Raw genomic sequence first — 17,858 nt, 5'->3', positions numbered from 1 at the left:
GAATGTGGGGGAGAACAAGAGAGCCGGGGCCTGACAGCCATTCAACCCTGCCCTAAGGAGCGAGCTCTCCCACTGGGCCTCAGATTTAATCAAAACACTGCCTCCCACCAGAAGTAGACAGAACTAGTATTATTTTATGGGGGAAGGGAGGGTATCGGGAGTGTGAAGGGGAGGAGAGGGCTGAGTCTGGCTGTAATTAACTCGCCTGCTTCAAAAGGGGGTTGGAATCAAGATGAAGGGGGTTGCCACAAAGCTCCCCTCCTCCCTAGGACACTAAGGCGGGGATGAGGTCAGGAAGGAAGAAGGTGAGGTAGGAGGGGTGGGTCTCCTTCCAGCCGGCCTGAGAGTCAAACCCCCTCTGGCGTGGGACGGGAGGAACTGCCAGATCCGTGTGGAGAGCTCTTGCAGGACGAGCATTACAACCGGAAAAGCCCGCGTGGGGGTTGTTGGTGCCACTCCAGTACAAAAGGCCGCCTGGCTTTGGAAACCTGGCATGGAAGGTGGGGCGCCTAGGATTTACATATACACGCTCAGAGGTAGCCAGTCAGAAAGGTGTGTACTATCGGGAAAGCCCCTTCCCGGCTCTGGCCCTCAGTTCCCATCTGCATCTAGTGGGTGATGGGTGGGAGAAGAGTAAATGCTCTTTTGAGCCCGCGACACCCCTGGTTCTCGAGAGACTTTACTGGGGGAGCCGGAAGGGCTGGCTGGGTCTCTCTTTCTTGGGCAAGGCTAGGCGGGGCGCTCTCATTGAAGCTGTGGCCTCAGAAAGGGGACGTTTTGGGAGCAGCAGCAAAAGGGACCCTGTCAGACCAAACATCTGGGGGAATGAGTGTGGGAGGGAGCAGAATCTGGAAACAACGCAGAAGTCCTGACCCCAGAGTCCTCGGATGAAGTTTACGTAGGGTTGGGCACCTGGTTTTCACCGTGCGCATAGTGGCTCCGAGACCTCGGGTGAAGCCGAGCAGGACCTTACCTTGTCCTTCCTGCCTGCCCCGCTCTCCTCCGCGGCCAAGGCTACGCACTTGTTGAGCAGTTTTTTGCCTCCGCAAGCTGTCGGGCTCCAGGTGCGGCCGCCGGAGCAGGAGCCCCCCGGAGGGTCCCCGGCACCGCCCGCGGCGGCACTCTCCACTTTGATGAGGCGGTGTTTGGGCGAGATGTAGCGCACCTCCGCCGGCGTGGCGGGCCGCCGCTCGCTGCTGCTGCGGTAGAGGTGCGGGGAGCCGGAGGACGAGGACGACGTGGCGGCGGCGCCAGCGCCCGAGGAGGCGCAGCAGCAGCCCGCGGCGCCCGACGTAGATGAGGCCGAGAAGGCGCGCTGGCCCCCGCCGGGCTCCCCGCCGCCACCGCAGTAGTCCAGGCGGCACATGGCGCGCAGTTTGCGCAGCGACGAGCCGGGCCCGTTGTACGGGTCCTCGAAATCGCGCTCCTTCTGTGCGCGGTAGGCGCGGATGAGATCACTCGTGCTGCCGCTGTCGTCGGGCAGAGAGCCCGACGAGGCAGAGAAGCAGGAGGCTGCGGCCGGACCGCAGGACGCCGAGGCGGCCTGCGGCACGGCCTGGGGGGGCTGGGAGGGCCGCTCGCCCCGGCGCCGCTGCTCACGGTAGTCGGGCCTCGGCGGCTGCGGGGGACTTTTAGTCTTGCTGTTGCCCAAGCTGAAGTACTTGTTCAGCCACTTGGCCATGTCGAGAGGCCGCCTAGGGCCGCGGCGCGGGAGTCCGATCCGCCGCCGCGGCCATTCGGGGGGCGACGCTGCCTCCCAGGTCCCTCGGCGCCCCGGCCCCGGCGGGGGGCGTCCGGGGCGCCCGCTCCCAACGCCAAGTTCAAGTTCTCGCCGCCTCCTGCCGGTCGCTCTCAGACTCTGGCAGCTGCAGCACCACCCTCCGCCTCCGCCGCGCGCCGCTCGGGCTTCGGATCTCGCGCCCCTCGTGGGCACGTCTCATAAGGTCCTGGCCCAGGACCGCGAAGAGCGGAAGGCCCGAGTGTCCCCCGCAGTGGACGCTCTAACCGTGCGCCCTGCCACCGAGCGCGGTCCTGTCGGGTCAGAGCCGCAACCCGCGCCTCGGCCGGGATCCGCGGCAGCTGAAGGAACTTGACGTTCTCGCCCCCCCTTCTTCCTTTCCGAGAGCGTTGAGACGAGCCCGACCCCGCCACCGGCGAGGAGGCAGGCAGGAGAGCCAGCAAGCGACGGAGGGAGGCAGCCGGCGCCCACCCGTGCCCGTCCCGGCGGCGCCTGCCGCTGCCGCCGCCTCCCCAGCCGCCGCGTGTGTGACACTCGGGCAGCCAGAGCCCGCCCCGCGCCGCGGCCCCGCCCCCGGCTCGCGCGCCCCGCCTCCTCCCGCCCCCGCAGGCCCAGTCCAGCCCAGCCCCGCGAGCAGGGCTGCCAGACCGCGGCCGGAGCCCCGCCCTGCCCTCGCCGGGCCCTCAGCCCGCGCACCTCTCCCCTTCTGCACGCGCCACCTCCTGCGGCCGCTTCGGCGCCAGTCCCCGGGTCGTGCCCGAGGGCGCTCGGGTCCCGCAGTGCGGCCGGCTCCGCCTCGCTCCCAGCTCGCCGCCGCCTTGGGCGAGAGCTTGTCAGGCTGAGCCTTTGGCGCTAAGAGGCCAAACCCGTCCGCAGCCCCCGCCCCCGCCACGGGGAAACGCGCGCTGTGCACCCGGGGATGTCCACTGTCGTGGTGACAACGGGGATAGAGTAACACCCAACCTTTTTAGTTTACAGTCTGACCCGTGCTGAGGAAATGAGGCGACGAGTGGCCTTAGGTGCAGAGTGCATGTCCCTTTCTTAAAGGGACCGAGACTCCGGTTCAGTTCCCCGTGCGCCGGGTCTTCGGAGGAATCTTTATGCTAATGAGTGTATTAGCAATACAGATGACGGATGCTGACGGGATAGGCGGCGGGGACCGGGCCAGGAGCCAATCGGAGAGCAAGGCTAAGGGGAGGTCGGAGTGTTTGCTTACCTTTTCACCTCTGAGGAAGTCGGGCTTTAACCCTGTTCACTGCCAGCCTGGCGGAGCAAACTATGGGAATGTTTAATGTCCAAGGGTGCACAGCTGTCAAGGTTCCATTTAAGCCAGGGACTTCATTTTACGGATGGAGAAACTGAGGCCCCGAGGACAAAGTCACACCGATGGGCTTGGCTGTCATTCTTCAAATCTGGCGACACGATAATGATGTAACTTCAGACCATTTAGTTATTACCCAAAAGTGAGGAGACCCAGGCTGAAGGAGGGGCAGGGTAGCTCAGGGTAGTTTTTCCTGGGATCTGCTTCCAAGGGAGGCAGCCTGCTCTCTGTTGAGACCAAAATCTTACCTGAAAATGAGACAGCTCCCTCTAGGGATCAGTACTGTTTGAGATTTGGCTAAGGCAAGCTCCAGAATATAGCCTAACCCTAAGGTGTGAGTACACAGGAGCTGAGACATTCTCTAAGAATACTGATTTGCCAAAACAATACTCCTAAGCCATTAATCTCCATCTGCCGTCTGTGCTTTACAGATGGACTTTGAGGCATTCTGTTTTTCCTGTCTCTTGAAGTTGGAGGTCACACTCAGTCTGAGACTCCACACCTTAAGGGCCGGAGCTGTTCCCTCTTCTTCTTTCTGGGACCTGCCCAAACTCAGGCCTGAGGCCAGAGTGGAAAAGTGGTATTGCAGCCACACAGTAACGAAGCAGGACCAAACTGCTCACCTTTCCATCTATAACCAGTTGAATTTTTCAAAACCCGCTATGCTACCTGCCTCCCACAGTTGCAGATAACATCACCAAATTTATTTAGCATTTCAAGGAAATAATCTTGAAGTGTGTGTGTGTGTGTGTGTGTGAGAGAGAGAGAGAGACAGACAGAGAGAGAGAGAGAGACAGAGAGAGAGACATTTGGGGGATAGGGAGAGAACCCAGGGTGGATTCTCAGATATTTGTTTCAGGTATCCCTAGACTTAAATATCTCAAATTACCTTTAAATCACTGCTCTGCTGCATAAGCACTTAATTATCCTGCTAGGAGGAGGCCCCAATAGAAAACCTGAAAGGCAAGGGCATCCTCTTCTTAAGCCCCCACCTTTCACCCAACCAGGAATCCTCTCTACCTCCCTCTTTTCCCATTTCTGCTTCTAGGTTCTGGAAGGAGGAGCAGCCAGATCCTGGCAGCAGGCCAGGCCACCTGGGACAAGAAAGTCCTCTCCAGGATCTCAAAGCTTGTCCCCTGCATGTGGGCTGCACGTGGAAGAATTATCTCTGCCTTTTCCAAAGGTTTAGGAAGAGAAATTATGTTTCACAACTTATTTTTTCCATTTCACTTTCAGCAGGCCATGGGGTCAGACCCGCTTTCCCATGTGATGCCTCTACTGGCCTATAATTTGCAAGCCAGAATTATTGTAATTCTATAGTATTATGCCAAGAACTTCCAGAGTACTTGTGTATCTGCTCACCCCCTAAACACTCTGTGTATAATTAACCCCCCTCAATATCCCTGCAATCTGATGTTATTCCCAGTTTTCAGATGGAGTGGCTGCCTAAGGTGGTATTTATTTCAAGCAGACAAGAACCTCATGGGTGTTTTCCTTTGGGAACTTATAGAAGCACACTTTCCAAGACTGAGTCAGAACTAATCATTCTGAAAGGAAACAGAAAATCTTCCTAAGGAAGATGTTGGAGAAGAAATGTCTCCTATGGTTTGGAGTCACCCCATTTTACAGAGTGGAAACTTGAACCAGTGAAAGGGTGAGATTGAGTCAAGAGGCCCCATTTGGATTGGTACCCAGTCTCTTGACACCACAAACCCAGCATTATGCAATTCTATGAATAAACTGCCCACCATTCTTGGCTTATCTTCCTCCCTCCCTCCCTCCCTCCCTTCCTCCCTCCCTTCCCTCTCCTTCTTTCTCTCTCGCTCTTTCTTCTCCCTTCCTTTCTTCCTTCCTTTTTTCCTTCCTTCCTTTCTTCTGCCACTGGGAGTCAAATTCAGGGCTTTGTACAATCTAGGCAAATGCTTTACCACTGAACTGCACCCCCTAACCCCAATTTTCTTATTGGGAAGGTTGGTGATGGATGGCCTTGTTTCCTTTGTCCTGTCCCAGCTTCTCACTTTAGACCAAGAGCTCCCCAGGGGCAGGGACATGACCACTGTTTTCTCTGTACCTCCTTCTAGTACCTGGAGGAAGGTAATCTCATTTGTGCAGTGACCACCCCCCCCAAAAAAAAAGACTCATATACTTCTTTTTGGAAAGATCATTCAGTTTAATCCATGGAACGTTAGTGTCAGTTTCATCTGTATGCCAGGCCCTAGGAGACACAAAGACGATTCAGATATCAGTTCTGTCTCTCACCAATAATCATATAAAGCAAGGAGAAGGATGGGACAGAACAACGGTCAAAGAAAGAGGTATGGGGTTGTGGGGAAAGGAGGTTAATTCTGAAGGGGAAGATCCTGAGGATTCTTTGAGAAGATGATACCTCGTGTTGTCCTTGAAGAGTGAGCGGCATTTAGATATGGAAAAGTAGGCAAGGGAATTCCAGGCAGAGGGAGCAACATAAGCAAAGATATGGAAGCAGGAACGTATGGGAAACTGCTTAGGCAACAGTGAGCAGTCTGGTTTGGGTATGAGTAGCTGAGAATTTGTGAGGGCACAAAAGGGTAAAGTTACAAAGACAGGCTATGTCTTTTAACTGCCAAACTAAGGAGAACAGAACTAATATATACATACAGATGTATATATTATATATATTTATATATTATATGTTATATATTTATATATATTATATATATTTATGGTACTGGGGTTTGAACTCAGGCTTCATACTTGGTAGGCAAGTGCTCTACCTCTTGAGCCATGCCCCCAGCTGGAACATCATCTGGTAGTCAGTAGGGACCACTGAAGATTTTTGAGCAAGGGAATTGCCTAACTTTTCCCCTACATTTTACAAAGATCATTGGGAAGCAGTGTGAAAGGAGCATTTCATATGAGGGGAGAGACAGAAAGTAGGCAGAGCAGTTAACTACTTTGCTTGTGTATTCCCTTTGCCTGTGCATTCTTTTAAATATTAAAGGACCAGAAAATGGTGCCAGAATAGCACCTAGTGCACAAAAAGTGCTCACTACTTATTTGTTGAATGAATAAGTAACACTGGAATAGTGGAAGAGTGCTAAATGATGGACATTCCATGACTCCCAGACCTTTGGTTTTGGGCCACTTGGTAAATGGTGACCAACACCTTCCCAGTGACAAGTAATCCTGAGGAGTGAGAAAGGAGTATTTTGGGGGAGAAGATGGTTGACTTGGCATTAGGCACATGTATAAACAGTTCAGGGCCAGAGTCTGGGCTATAGGTATAAATCTGAAGCAAAATTCTTGACTCCTCCCATTCGCACCTCACCCATCAGCAAGGTAATCTGAACTACTGCAGGAGTCTCTTGCTCATTTTCCTACTTCTAGCTCAACACAGCAGCCAGTGATCCCATTAAAAATGAATTTGATTACCTCCCTCCTCCACTCAAATTCCCCATCAAATCCCTATTTCTCTTGTAGTAAATGCCAAAGTCCTCACAGTGGCCCATGAGATCTTATATAGGACCTGGTCCCCTTGAGTTCCTGATCTCATCTTATGCTGTTCCCTCTCTCCTGCTCTAGGCAGGCTGTTGATTTGCTGTTCCTTGATCCTTCAGGGTACATTCTTGCCTTGGGGGCTGCGCTGAGGTCTCCTCCTGCCAGAATGCTTCCCCTAAGTTATCCCCTTAAGGTTTTATTTAAATGTCCATATGGTCAGTGAAGCCTCCTCAGGGCACTGGCTCTAGAATTGCAGTCCCTATCCAGGACTTGCTATCCACCTTCCCTGCTTTATTTGTCTGAGTATAGCTCACCCCATTTCACCCACTGCATATTTACTTATTTTTCTTGTTTATTTTTTTTTTCTTTCCCCACAGTAGAGAAAGGATCTTTGCCCTTTTGGTCACTGGCTGTCTCCAGCGTTTAGAACAGTGCCTAACTCGTGGTAGGTAGGCAAATAATTCCTCTTCATTAGATGAATGAGTGAATGTGAGTGGTTGAGATCATGGGGGCAAAAGGGCAGAGAGCTACCACTTGTCATCTCTGTCTGCTTCAGCCCTGGTGCTTAGTGGCTATTAGCCTTGGCCTAGAAGTGGGAATAGATCAGACTTGCTGTATTTGGGGGGGAGGCATATATTTAAGGGGTATGGCATGATGTTTTAATGTACAGATACGTAGTGAAATGATTACTATTGTCCAAGTTAAGCAAATTACCATACCTATCATCTCACACAATTACCTTTTTTTTCGTAGTAAAAACACCTAAAATTTGCTCTTTTATCGATCTTTGAGTATTCAATACAATATTATTATCTTGTGGGGATGAGGCTGTGCCCTACTATAAGTTACTCTGTATTGTATAGAACAGTAGCTTTCAGGCTGTGCCTTGCTCTGAGTGATTTCATTTTATAAAACAGCAGTTTGCTTTATTTCAGTGAACATGCTGAGGCAGATGACTCTACATTTTATTTGTGAAAGTAAACAACCACCATCTGTCCAGTTCAAACCATGAGGTACATACTGATAAATAACTTATTTATACAAATTATTAACACCTATGAACTTATCAAATTAAATCGGAAACATATAGTCACATGGGTGTTCAAAACCATGTCAGGAAAATCAGTTTATCTAACACAACAGTGCAAGGAACAAATCCCTCACTTGGATTACATAAAAGGAGGGACACCTAACACTGGAGTATAGTGGCACCCACCAACCTGTCATAACACCATTTGGTGCATGCATCAAGGGATTGACAAGCAATGAGCTCCCAACTCTGTTCCCAGGGCTTTAGCTCAGCACAATCTCCATGCTTGACACTGGCCACTTGAATTGCCTGCTATTGCTACTAAGTCTGAACTCAGTAAGCCTGGAACTAGCTCCAAACTCTGGCAGCCCTGTGCAAGAATGAGTGTGTTCACTTCCTTAAATCTTATCCAACCACCTGCATGGCTTCCTTTGCATTTGTATCAGCTTTCTGCTCTTGCCTTCAATAAGGCCTCTTTGATCTCTTTACTCTTTAACCCTTCCTTAACCATTCTGTAATATACATTTATTGTGGGTCTCATTGTATGAAGCGCAATATATGATCTCAGAGTTAATTTAGTAATAAGATTGGAATAAAAGAAACTATGATTGGCAATGTCCACAATTACCAAGTAAAATCTGTAGTATTCAATAAATTAAAGCCAACAAAATTAAGGTAACTTGTGAATTTCTTGTTATTCAATAAATTATGACATTGTGGAAAGACACAGACATGTCCATCTATGTTTCTGATGTATTTTGCTCACAACATAGCTATAATACACTGTACACTAGATCTCCTATACCACTACCTCAACCTCTGCCTCATTCTGCTCTCTGTTTATATGTATTTGACACTTTTAAAAAAGATTACACATATGTGTGCAATCATGCAGTATTTGTCCTATGTCTATCTATTTCATTTAGTATAATCCAGGTTCATCCATGTTATGGCAAATGGCAGGACCTCTTTTTTGGAGGTGGAATAATATCTCATCTATTGTGTATATATCAAAATTGTGTGTGTATCACAATTTGGCCATTCATCTATCAACAGATGCTTGTGTTATTTCCAATCTTGGTTGCTGTGAATAATGCTGCAATAAACTTGGGTGTGCAGATATCTTTAAGAAATGGTGCTTTTATTTCCTTTGTGTATATACCCAGCAAAGGAATTGCTTGGTCATATGGTAGTCCTATTTTTAATTTTTTTGAAGAACTTCCATATTGTTTTCCATAATGGCTATATCAATTTGCATTCCCATCAACAGAGCACAAAGGTTCCCTTTTCTTCACACCCTCACCAGAACTTACCTTTTTGATAATAGCCATCCTAACAGGTATGCAGTGACATTTCACTGGGGTTTTAATTTGCATGTCCTTGTTGATTAATGATGTTGAACACCTTTTTCTATACATGTTGACCATTTGTCTGTCTTCTTTGGAGAAATATCTATTCAGATCCTTTGTTCATTTTTTAAATTAGTTTTTTTCCCTTTTGTTATTGAGTTGTGTTAGCTGTGGCTGTACTTTGGATATTAACCCCTTATTACATGTATGTTTTCAAGTATGTCCTCCCAGTCTATAGACTGCCTTTTCAGTTGTTTTCTTCACTATGCAGAAGCTGTTTAGTTTGGTGCAGTCTCATTTATTTTTGCTTTTATGTTTTGAGCTTTCAGTGTGACATCGGAAGAATTCATTGCCAAGGCAATACCAATGAACTTTTCTTTTGTGTTTTTGTTTGAGACTTTACTAGTTTCAGGTCTTACGTTCAGGTCTTAAATCCATTTTGAGTTGATTTTGCATTGTGAATGTCCAGTTTTCCTAACACCATTTATGGAAGAAACTATCTTTCTCTATTATGTGTTCTTGGTGCCCTTGTTGAAAATTACTTGACCATAGATGCTCGGGTTTATTTCTCGGCTCTCCATTCTATTCCCCTGCTCTCTGTGTCTATTTTTATACTAGTACCATACTGTGTTGACTTGCTATATTTTTGAAGCAGATGTGTCTGGGGTTTTGTTCCCAGACCCTGTCTTTTTAATGGAGAAAGCAGATTGTGATTCATTCCAGTCTTCCCAGCATCCGGAGGGAGCTCCACAAAAGTTGCGGTTTCCAGGTAACCTCTTCCACATGAATCCCAGTCCTGTGGAAAGGTAAGCCTGTCCCTGGCAGTGTCACTGAGCCAGCTGCTGTTCTCTCCATGTCAGGTACAACTAATCTTAGGAATCTCATTATGGGTCCAAAGATAATCCTCATATCTAGATTAAAGGCTGTGTTTTGACCATTACTGCGCATTGAGTATTGAGCCGACAGTTTAATTGAGCTGTTTATGCCACTGCCTTGATCTCTTCCCAGAGAATTTACAACTAATTCCAAGTGTCTCTGTGAATTAAGTGGGCCTCTCCCAACATGCTTTGCCTGTTGTTTGCCTGTGCCAAATCCCACTTGTTCTCGTGTTACCTAATTATGGGCTCTCACTTGCAGCTGTCTCTGGTCGGTGCCACTTCCAGCCCACTTCCTCCCTGAGGTGGCCATTAAATGATATGGCTCTGAGAATGACCAAACCCCAGTACAGCGATAGAAAGGGAAGTAGAGGTGAGGACAGGGGTAGAGCAGAAAGGACATAAATCACACTGACCCCTTTGAAGCCACCTCTAGGCAACTAACTGACACTCATCCTCTAGCAAAAGAAGCATACATGCCATGAGCGCAGATAAGTGGAATGCAAGAAAAAGCTCCAGACTGAGTGCAAGACTCCTTCGTTCTGATTTCCTATGTGATATCTGGGGCTCAGTTTCCCCATTTGTAAAATGGGAGCCATCAGATCATTGTTTTTCATTCAGTGTTATAGAGGTGTGTCACAAGAAGGTTGCAAGATTTAGAAAAACAACAGCAAAAGGCATTTATGCAATAATTAGAACATGCATTTAGTTAGCTAGTGTTTATTGTTTATTTGAAATTCAAATTTAACTGGGTGTGCTTTATTTATTCAAGAGCCACTATGGGGATAGAGAAGATTCCCCATCCCTCTCCCAGCCTCTGCTGATGAAATGGACAAGAAGGAGGTTCTCAGACCTGGATGACTGTTAAGAATCACCTGTAGAGCTTATAAAACACCCAGGACCAGTCTGAAGCCAGACCATTGGGTCAGATTTCAAGGGGTTAATTCAGGTGGGTTTTCTTTCTCTCTGTGTGTGTATGTGTGTTGTGTTGTGTTCTTTGTTTTGTTTTGTTTTAAAATCCCCAGATGATTCCATTGTATAGCCAAGCTTGAAAACCAGTGGACTAGAACAGTGGTTTCCAAAGTGAAGTCCCTAGCCCAGATTATTACCTCTCACCCTAGAGCCGCTTAGAACTATAAATTCCCCATCAGGCTTCCAGACCCTCACAATCAGAAATCGGGGGCTTTTGGCCCTCTAGGAGATTCTGGTGGATATTAAAAGTCTCAGTCAGTAGACCAAAGTATCTTAAAGGTTCCTTGTATGACAATGGGACTGTGTACTTAGTGTCCGGATCCATAAGTTGGTACTCAGAAAGCAAATTAGCTGAATGGCTTTGCAGTGAGGCATCTTAATAGTCAAAGTGCCTGCCCCCTGACAATTGCAGCAGAAGTTATGAGGTTGCAAAGCCACTGAGTAAAAGTGGCTTTTTCAGTCTGGTGTGATATCAGTTCAAAAGGCCGCCATTGGCACCTGAGCCTTGTTGGCAACAGGTCAAGTTAGTTCAGGAAGGGCCAGAAGTAGGGTGGGGGCGCAAAGGTCTGGATTAGGCCTTGAGTTGCCTATAGGCCAGGAGGAAGTGAAAGTGCCAGAAAAAGGAATCCAGGCCCCAGGAGGCCTCCAGGGTTTGTGGGGCGGGGTCAGGCATTGCTTCTGTCCTGCAGGCCAGAGCTGGGGCAGACTGAGTTGATGTCAGAGTGGAAAGGAAGGCTGTGCTTATTGAGTCTTGCCTTAAGAAGCAAATTGAGATCAGGTTCAGAGCAGACCTATTCTGCAGTGAGATGGACATTCTTAGTATTTGAGCCTATTAGCACCATCAGGTTTTCTTCTACGGGGTCTCACAGCCACAAGTTGATTAGCTATGCATAACAGTTCCCCTGGACTATGAATTTGCTGTCCTCCAGAGTTGTCCATAGGGCAAGCAATAGAGGCTGTTAATTATTCATTTCTATCCACCCCAGGATTTGTTCAACTTCTGCCGAACATGAGGCCCTGAGTGATGGTATCTGGTATTGAATCCACTGGATCACAGTTTCTAAATATGAGTTTCTACCTCAGGCCTTAATAAACCACACCGCTGAGAAGTCACAGATGTCCTGCATGCAGAAGGGCATTTTCATTCTTGTAGAATCATCACAGACTCTCTTGTCCTTCCTGCCTTCTCTCTCTCTTCCTCCCATATCCTTCTGCAGAGCACAGAGCGGAGTGGTCTAGATGTTAGACCAGCTCCCCACCAGGAGCCTCTGGGCTTTGCATATTGTTAGGGACCATTGAAAGGGAAATAAAGGCATGGAACATTGAAACCACCAACATGAAACTGTACTGGATTTACTTGTGAGTGACTTTCCTGTGCTAAGGTGCAAGGAAAGCCCCTTAAATCTGTAGAGTTTAGTCTGATTCTCCTCATTTCCAAACTAAACTTGTGAGTTTCTGAAAAGGTAAAATATTACTTTAAGCTCTGCCTTTGGGAAAGTGATTTATTTCTTCAATGTTAAACCACACCAAAAATGTTCATCTGATGTGATTTCCATATTCTTGCTTTGGCTATAATATTTAAAGGCAATTTTTAAAACTCACTTTCCACTTTCCTTGCATAATTTTCCCCCAGTTGACTTTGTTATTTATTTATTTATTTTTCTTGAATTAAATGGTTACCATGCCACCATCTGAGGTTTTGCTAAACAGGCTGCAAAAAAAGAGCCAAGAAAGAATTAAAGTTGCAAATGGTTGTCTGTTGTCCTCAGTCTGGGGTAGGATAGGGTGGGTGGAGACACAGCCCAACTGTCTAGCTTACCTGACCCCCTCTCTAGAGCTGAGTGCAAGGTGCTGAGCCTCCCAAAATAACTGAGACCCTAGGAGTAGATGCCTGCCTTGAGCAGGGGCTGGTTTAGAACAGAGACTTCTCAGGATCAGAAGACAATTTTCTGAGCCACATGATCTGTTCTTGTGGATTAGAAGAGAAAGGAACCCAGCCAGCCTTCTAAACCAAACATCCTTTGCCAGGCCACCAGGAAATCAGGTGATCTCCTAGTTGGCATCTGACAGAGTGTCCATCCCCAAAGAGTCCTGTCAGCTGCTGGGCACAGCTTAGGGGGACACCAGCAGATCCAGATCAGGACCCAAGTGAGCATTTTGCTCATTAGAATTTCTGGCATTCTAGAAGTTTACAAGATGTTGTAAAACCACTGTGTGCTGCAGATGTCCAGAGAAGGAAACTGCTGGTCTTTGCAGCTTTCCAGTCAGGCAAGTGGAGGTGCTCTCTCTGCTCATACCTTAGAGCCACTCGATCCTTTAGTGTGCTGAGATGCAGACAACAATGATCTGGGGTCTCTGGACCGCAGGAGAGAGTGGCTCTCCTCACTCTCTAGGCTGGGGCAGTATTCTCTCATAGGCTTTGAGTCTGAGCTCGCAAAGCCCAGAGAGAAGCACTGCTTTCTTCCTAAATCTCCTGCTTTTATCTCCATGTACAACTCCATTGCTATTTCTGTTTGCTCCCATTTGCTGACATTTTTGTGGTGGGTATAGCCTTTTTATGTTATTGTTAGGCACTAACCACAGGAATTTGCTTTTCCTGTGGACCAGTTTTGCTATAAAGTAGCATATCTACCTTGCCACAGTGTCAGGCAGGGGTACTCAAACTTGAGTGTGCCTCAGAATCACCTAGAAAACAGTGTTAGAATGTACTCTCCCAAGACTACTCCAGGGAAGGAGGTTGGCTCAACAGAGTTCAGTAGGGTTCAGAAACCTATGTTTTCGAATGAACCATGGCAGATTTTACTGTAGATGAGCCAAGGACCCACTTTGAGAAACTCTGGGTGGCAGGAGCCAGCAAGTCGTGGGTGGCAGCATGTGGGATGGAGGATTTCCGACTTTTGACTGGTTGATGTCCTCGTGGTCTGACACTCAGAGGGCCAGCCAGCCTGCATCACAGGTAGGTAGGCTATAGTAATGGTCCTCACAGGGGTGCCCCTTCCAGGACCCAGTATTACTCTCCTTTGTCTGGAGCTTAATGGATTCTGCAGATGACGTGAGGATCAGTAGGAGGAAGAGAAAAAGACAGAGGTGAATCTGTGCTTCACATAGGTCCTATGTATCTGACATCAGCCCCAAAGAAACGCTCTAGGCAGGCGTTACAGCCACTTTCCAGTGGAGGCTCAGAAGTCGCATAGCTAACAAGTGGTAGACTTTTTTTGTAAACTCAGCTATGTCATCTTAAAGGTCTTCTCTTTTCTTCTTTCTTTTTTTTTTGGTAGGGGGAGGTAGGTGCATTTGAAATGATTTCCTTCACTTTGGGTTGTGAAAAAACTTTACAGAAAAATTGCAAATATAGTACAATAAACCCCAATGACCCTTTAAAAAATGTTATTTTTGCTACAACTGCTCTCTATTTTGCTCTCTGCCTACCTTTCCTTACTATCGATCTAATTTTGCTAATACATTTGGGAAATATTTGGAAACATTGTGTTGATTTACTTCTAAATATTTCAGTTTATTTCCAAAATACAAGGACATTCTTCCATAAAACCACAATAAAAATGATCACACTTGAGAAGTTCAACATTAACATTAATACATTATTACTCAACTAATATCTGGTTTATTTTCCCAGGTTTTTTTTTTTAACAAATTGTCCTTTACAGTGTATGTATATATCCACATGAAATACATATTTACACGAAATATATAATAACTCAGGAGCAATTCTGGGATTACTTACTGTACCTATGTATCATGTCTCTTTAGTCTCTTTTCATCTAAAAAGAGTATTCCAGTCTTTGCTTTCGTCTTTTGTTCATAATGCAACCAGACTGTTCTCAAACCCCTGGGCTCAAGTGATCCTCCTGGCTCAGCCACCTGAGTGGCTGGAACTAAAGGCGAAACCACTGCACCCAGTTCAACACTGATGATTTTTAAGAGACCAGGCCCACCATTTTGCACCATATCCCTAATTTGGATTTGTCTCACTGCCTCCTCTCATGATTGTGTTCTGATGGTTTCATGTGAAAGAGACAGAGGGACAGAAGTCTTTTTTTCTTTTGATTATCTACCTCTGCCTCTCAGTAGGTTAGGGTAGAATATGGTCTCTTATGTTGTGGTCTGAAGTAAAGGAGCATGGCTTGGTGGAATGAATGTAGGCTGTGAGCAATAGTAGTAAGTTCAGGTCCTTGCTCTGGTCTCTAGTGATTGCCCTTGAGCACATCAACTAATGCTCCTAAGGACTGTTTTTCTCCTTTGTAAGTGCGGATGATGTCGGCTTTGCAGGACTATAAGTAATGTAAGTAAAGAACCTCATAGATCACCTGATGTATAATTAATCATAGCTTCATAATGGCGCTGTTAACTCAGGTGCAATAGGCCAAAATGTCCTTGTCTTCCAGCACAGCTCTCAGATACGCTTTTTTATACTTCACATCTTCCCATCCCAGGGCCTGAATTGCTACTGCCTTTGTCACATACATCCTAGTCATATTCAGTTGACTTCCTTCTTCCCCAGCACACCAAGTCTGCAGACCTGCCCTTCTACGCCCTCCCACCCACCTGAGTATACCTCCCACTGCTTCCCATGGGGAAACTAGCAGTTCTTCCCTCCTCTTAGAGGGGCAGACCCCTCCTCTTCCTCCATAGGGGAGCATGCCTGTATCAGTTAGGGCATGGTCACAAAGGGAGGAGAGTGAAAGAAGGCAATTAAGTGCTTGCAAAATCTGGTCAAAGGTCAAAGGAAATTCCAGACAAAGGTCAAGAAAGGTGGGGTTTTGTCACTAACTTTCATAGTTAGGAGCTTGAAGGAAGTCAGGAAGCCACTAGGGATGTGTGCAGCTGCCTCCAATTCCTAGGCCTGAGATTTTCAGGAAAGTACCTAGAAGTCACTGCCAAACATCATGTCTATCTAAGTCCAAAACTTGATGCTACTAGAGGAATGAAAATCTGGCTTCTGCTTTCTGCTTCCAAAGTTCAACAAGTGCTTTTCACTGACAGTTTCTAATCTGGGACTCAAGACATGGAATACAGGACATGCAGTTACCGGGCCTCTAGCTCCTGCAATCCAGGAGACAGGCTCTAGCCACCATGATGCCCCTGTGATCCGGGGGACAGCACAGAAGGGGTACTGGGTCATAGCTTCCCTTGGAATCTTGTGATGGAACCAGCAAGGGAAGATGTTCTTTTGCCTCTGGGGTCACAACTGGAAGGACATGACATTGGTGACCTCAGAGGCCATCTTCCCTGACACTTAGAGGAGGCACAGCTGTGGCAGGGAAGAGTGGTCCTCAAAGAGTGAAAAGCAGAGTGGAAAACAGCTGGAGATTGGGGGTGAGTGGGGGTGGGGGAAGAGAGTGGGGGGGGGGAGAGAGAGAGAAGAGGAGGAGGAGCAGGGAAAAAGAGGAGGAGGAGGAGAAAGAGGAGAGAGAATAATATTGTGTCAGCCCTGAATTTAGTCATACCTTTTGTCAGTGTTATTCATGTCTTTTGCAGTTACTTCAATCCATAAATTTCTTTTTCACCAAAGCTAATTTAAGTTGGATTTCTGTCACTTTCTAATATTTCTGTCATATAAATATTAGAGATAAAATGTGTTACATACTCTTGCAGTGGATGGCCAAAGGGTTTGAGCACCCAGAGGAAAAGATAATAAGAAAGCAAGCCATCTCCATTTTATTGTCTCTCTTGGAAATGTTACTTAAGCCATAATTTTTTAATCATAGTCATTACTTCTTGTGATCTTTGTTTCCTTCTAGAATGCCCTGCTTTCTTTCCTTATCTTTTCAAAATACTTCCTGGCTTCTAAAGATGAGTTCAAATATGTTCTTTCCAGGGCCCTCCTCAGCTACTTCACCCTATTTCGAAATTCTTAAAATTCTTGGCACAGAAAAGTACCTCAATTTATTTTTACATTTCCAGGGAGAGTGTTTTGACTCCTCTTCCTGATTGTGAGCACCTCATAATGGGCTACATCTTACATCCCCTCTTTGTCCCCATCCTCAAGGTTAGCACCCTCACCTGGTGCTCAGTTAATTCCTATGAGTTGATAGACTGATTGCTCAAGGGGGAGACTGAAGTTGCCAGGGGTAATTAATTGGAGGAGTAGGCGTGGAACAGAGGGATGCCATCCAGGTACCATCATCCAAAGATAAGGAAGACTTTCCAGTTGGCTCCAAAGCACTTGGCACACTTGGGCAGACCGAGTCCCAGGCAGTGCACCTCTTGCAGTGGCCACAAGGGGGAGGCAGAGGGCATAGTCCAGGTGCCAAATTTGACATGGCCTAGGGATCATGAGTCAGCTGACTGGAAAGAAGCCCTTGGTCCAGGTGATTTGCACTGGGTTAGGCAAGACTCCAGTCAGAAGGCTTGGGAATGGACCAAGGTTGGAAAAACCAAAGGATGAACAGGTGGGTATGGTGAAGGTCAACAGGCATCTAAGAACATTAGCTGGACCCTCTAACATCAAAGCAGTGAGTAAACCTCAAGAGATGTCAAGAGAATGACAAGGGGATGGCTCAGTGCCTTGGTGAGGAAGCAGGAAGACCAGCATGTATAGTGGCAAGAGCAAAGTTTGAGAGGCAGGAGCCTTGGAGTCCCATTTCTACCCTTACAGGTTCTGGGTCCTCTGTCTATGGCCTCTGATGAATGCTTGTGCTCTGTGACATAGGCCATGACCTCTCCTTCTCTGAGCCTCAGGGGTTTCATGCTATACAAACGGAAGTGGTGTCTGGGGATTCAGAGACCAGTCATATCTGCACAGAGCTCCCTGATGACCAGGGATACTTTCAGCTTAAATGGTCTCAGGGGTAATGTGAATAAATCAGTCCTACTGGTTGCAAAGACATTTCTTGGTTTTCCTCTATGTGTGCACACCTGCTCTCCTTAAAACTTATGGGCCCTGTCCCATGGGACCAGTATTGTTCTGAGACCTTTGTAGAAGACAATGCTACCTGACTTTTATTTAACTTTTAGATATACCATGCCACAGCCTATATAAAAATGCTCACGCCCCACTGCAAAAGTAATTCATTTTGCTCTAATATAGGTTTGAAGAATTTTTTTAAAATATAATTTCACTTTCAAGATTGTTTTG

The 17,858-nt window shown here is 47.1% G+C and overlaps 1 protein-coding gene and 1 long non-coding RNA gene across 3 annotated transcripts in view; one reads left to right on the top strand and one right to left on the bottom strand.

The window, feature by feature from the left end:
• Shb (SH2 domain containing adaptor protein B) overlaps positions 1-2,269 on the bottom strand; it is a 122,008-nt gene extending 119,739 nt beyond the window's left edge. Inside the window, exon 1 of the mRNA XM_020157883.2 lies at positions 974-2,269. Coding sequence (XP_020013472.2) covers positions 974-1,681 — 708 coding nt within the window. The 5' untranslated portion in view covers positions 1,682-2,269. The remainder of the gene's footprint in view (positions 1-973) is intronic.
• A 3,409-nt stretch (positions 2,270-5,678) lies between these two features.
• Positions 5,679-17,858, top strand: part of LOC141415402 (uncharacterized) — a 45,290-nt gene continuing 33,110 nt past the window's right edge. Inside the window, exons 1-3 of one of the 2 annotated variants that reach the window (XR_012440378.1) lie at positions 5,679-8,905; positions 9,595-9,721; positions 10,563-10,739. This is a non-coding gene — a long non-coding RNA (uncharacterized lncRNA). The remainder of the gene's footprint in view (positions 8,906-9,594; positions 9,722-10,562; positions 10,740-17,858) is intronic. The other variant, XR_012440379.1, reaches the window with a different exon arrangement.

This window comes from Castor canadensis, chromosome 13 (assembly GCF_047511655.1).
Source record: "Castor canadensis chromosome 13, mCasCan1.hap1v2, whole genome shotgun sequence".
Lineage (NCBI taxonomy): Eukaryota > Metazoa > Chordata > Mammalia > Rodentia > Castoridae > Castor > Castor canadensis.
Note: the sequence above shows the minus strand (reverse complement) of the source record. Positions and strands in the feature narration are given on the sequence as shown.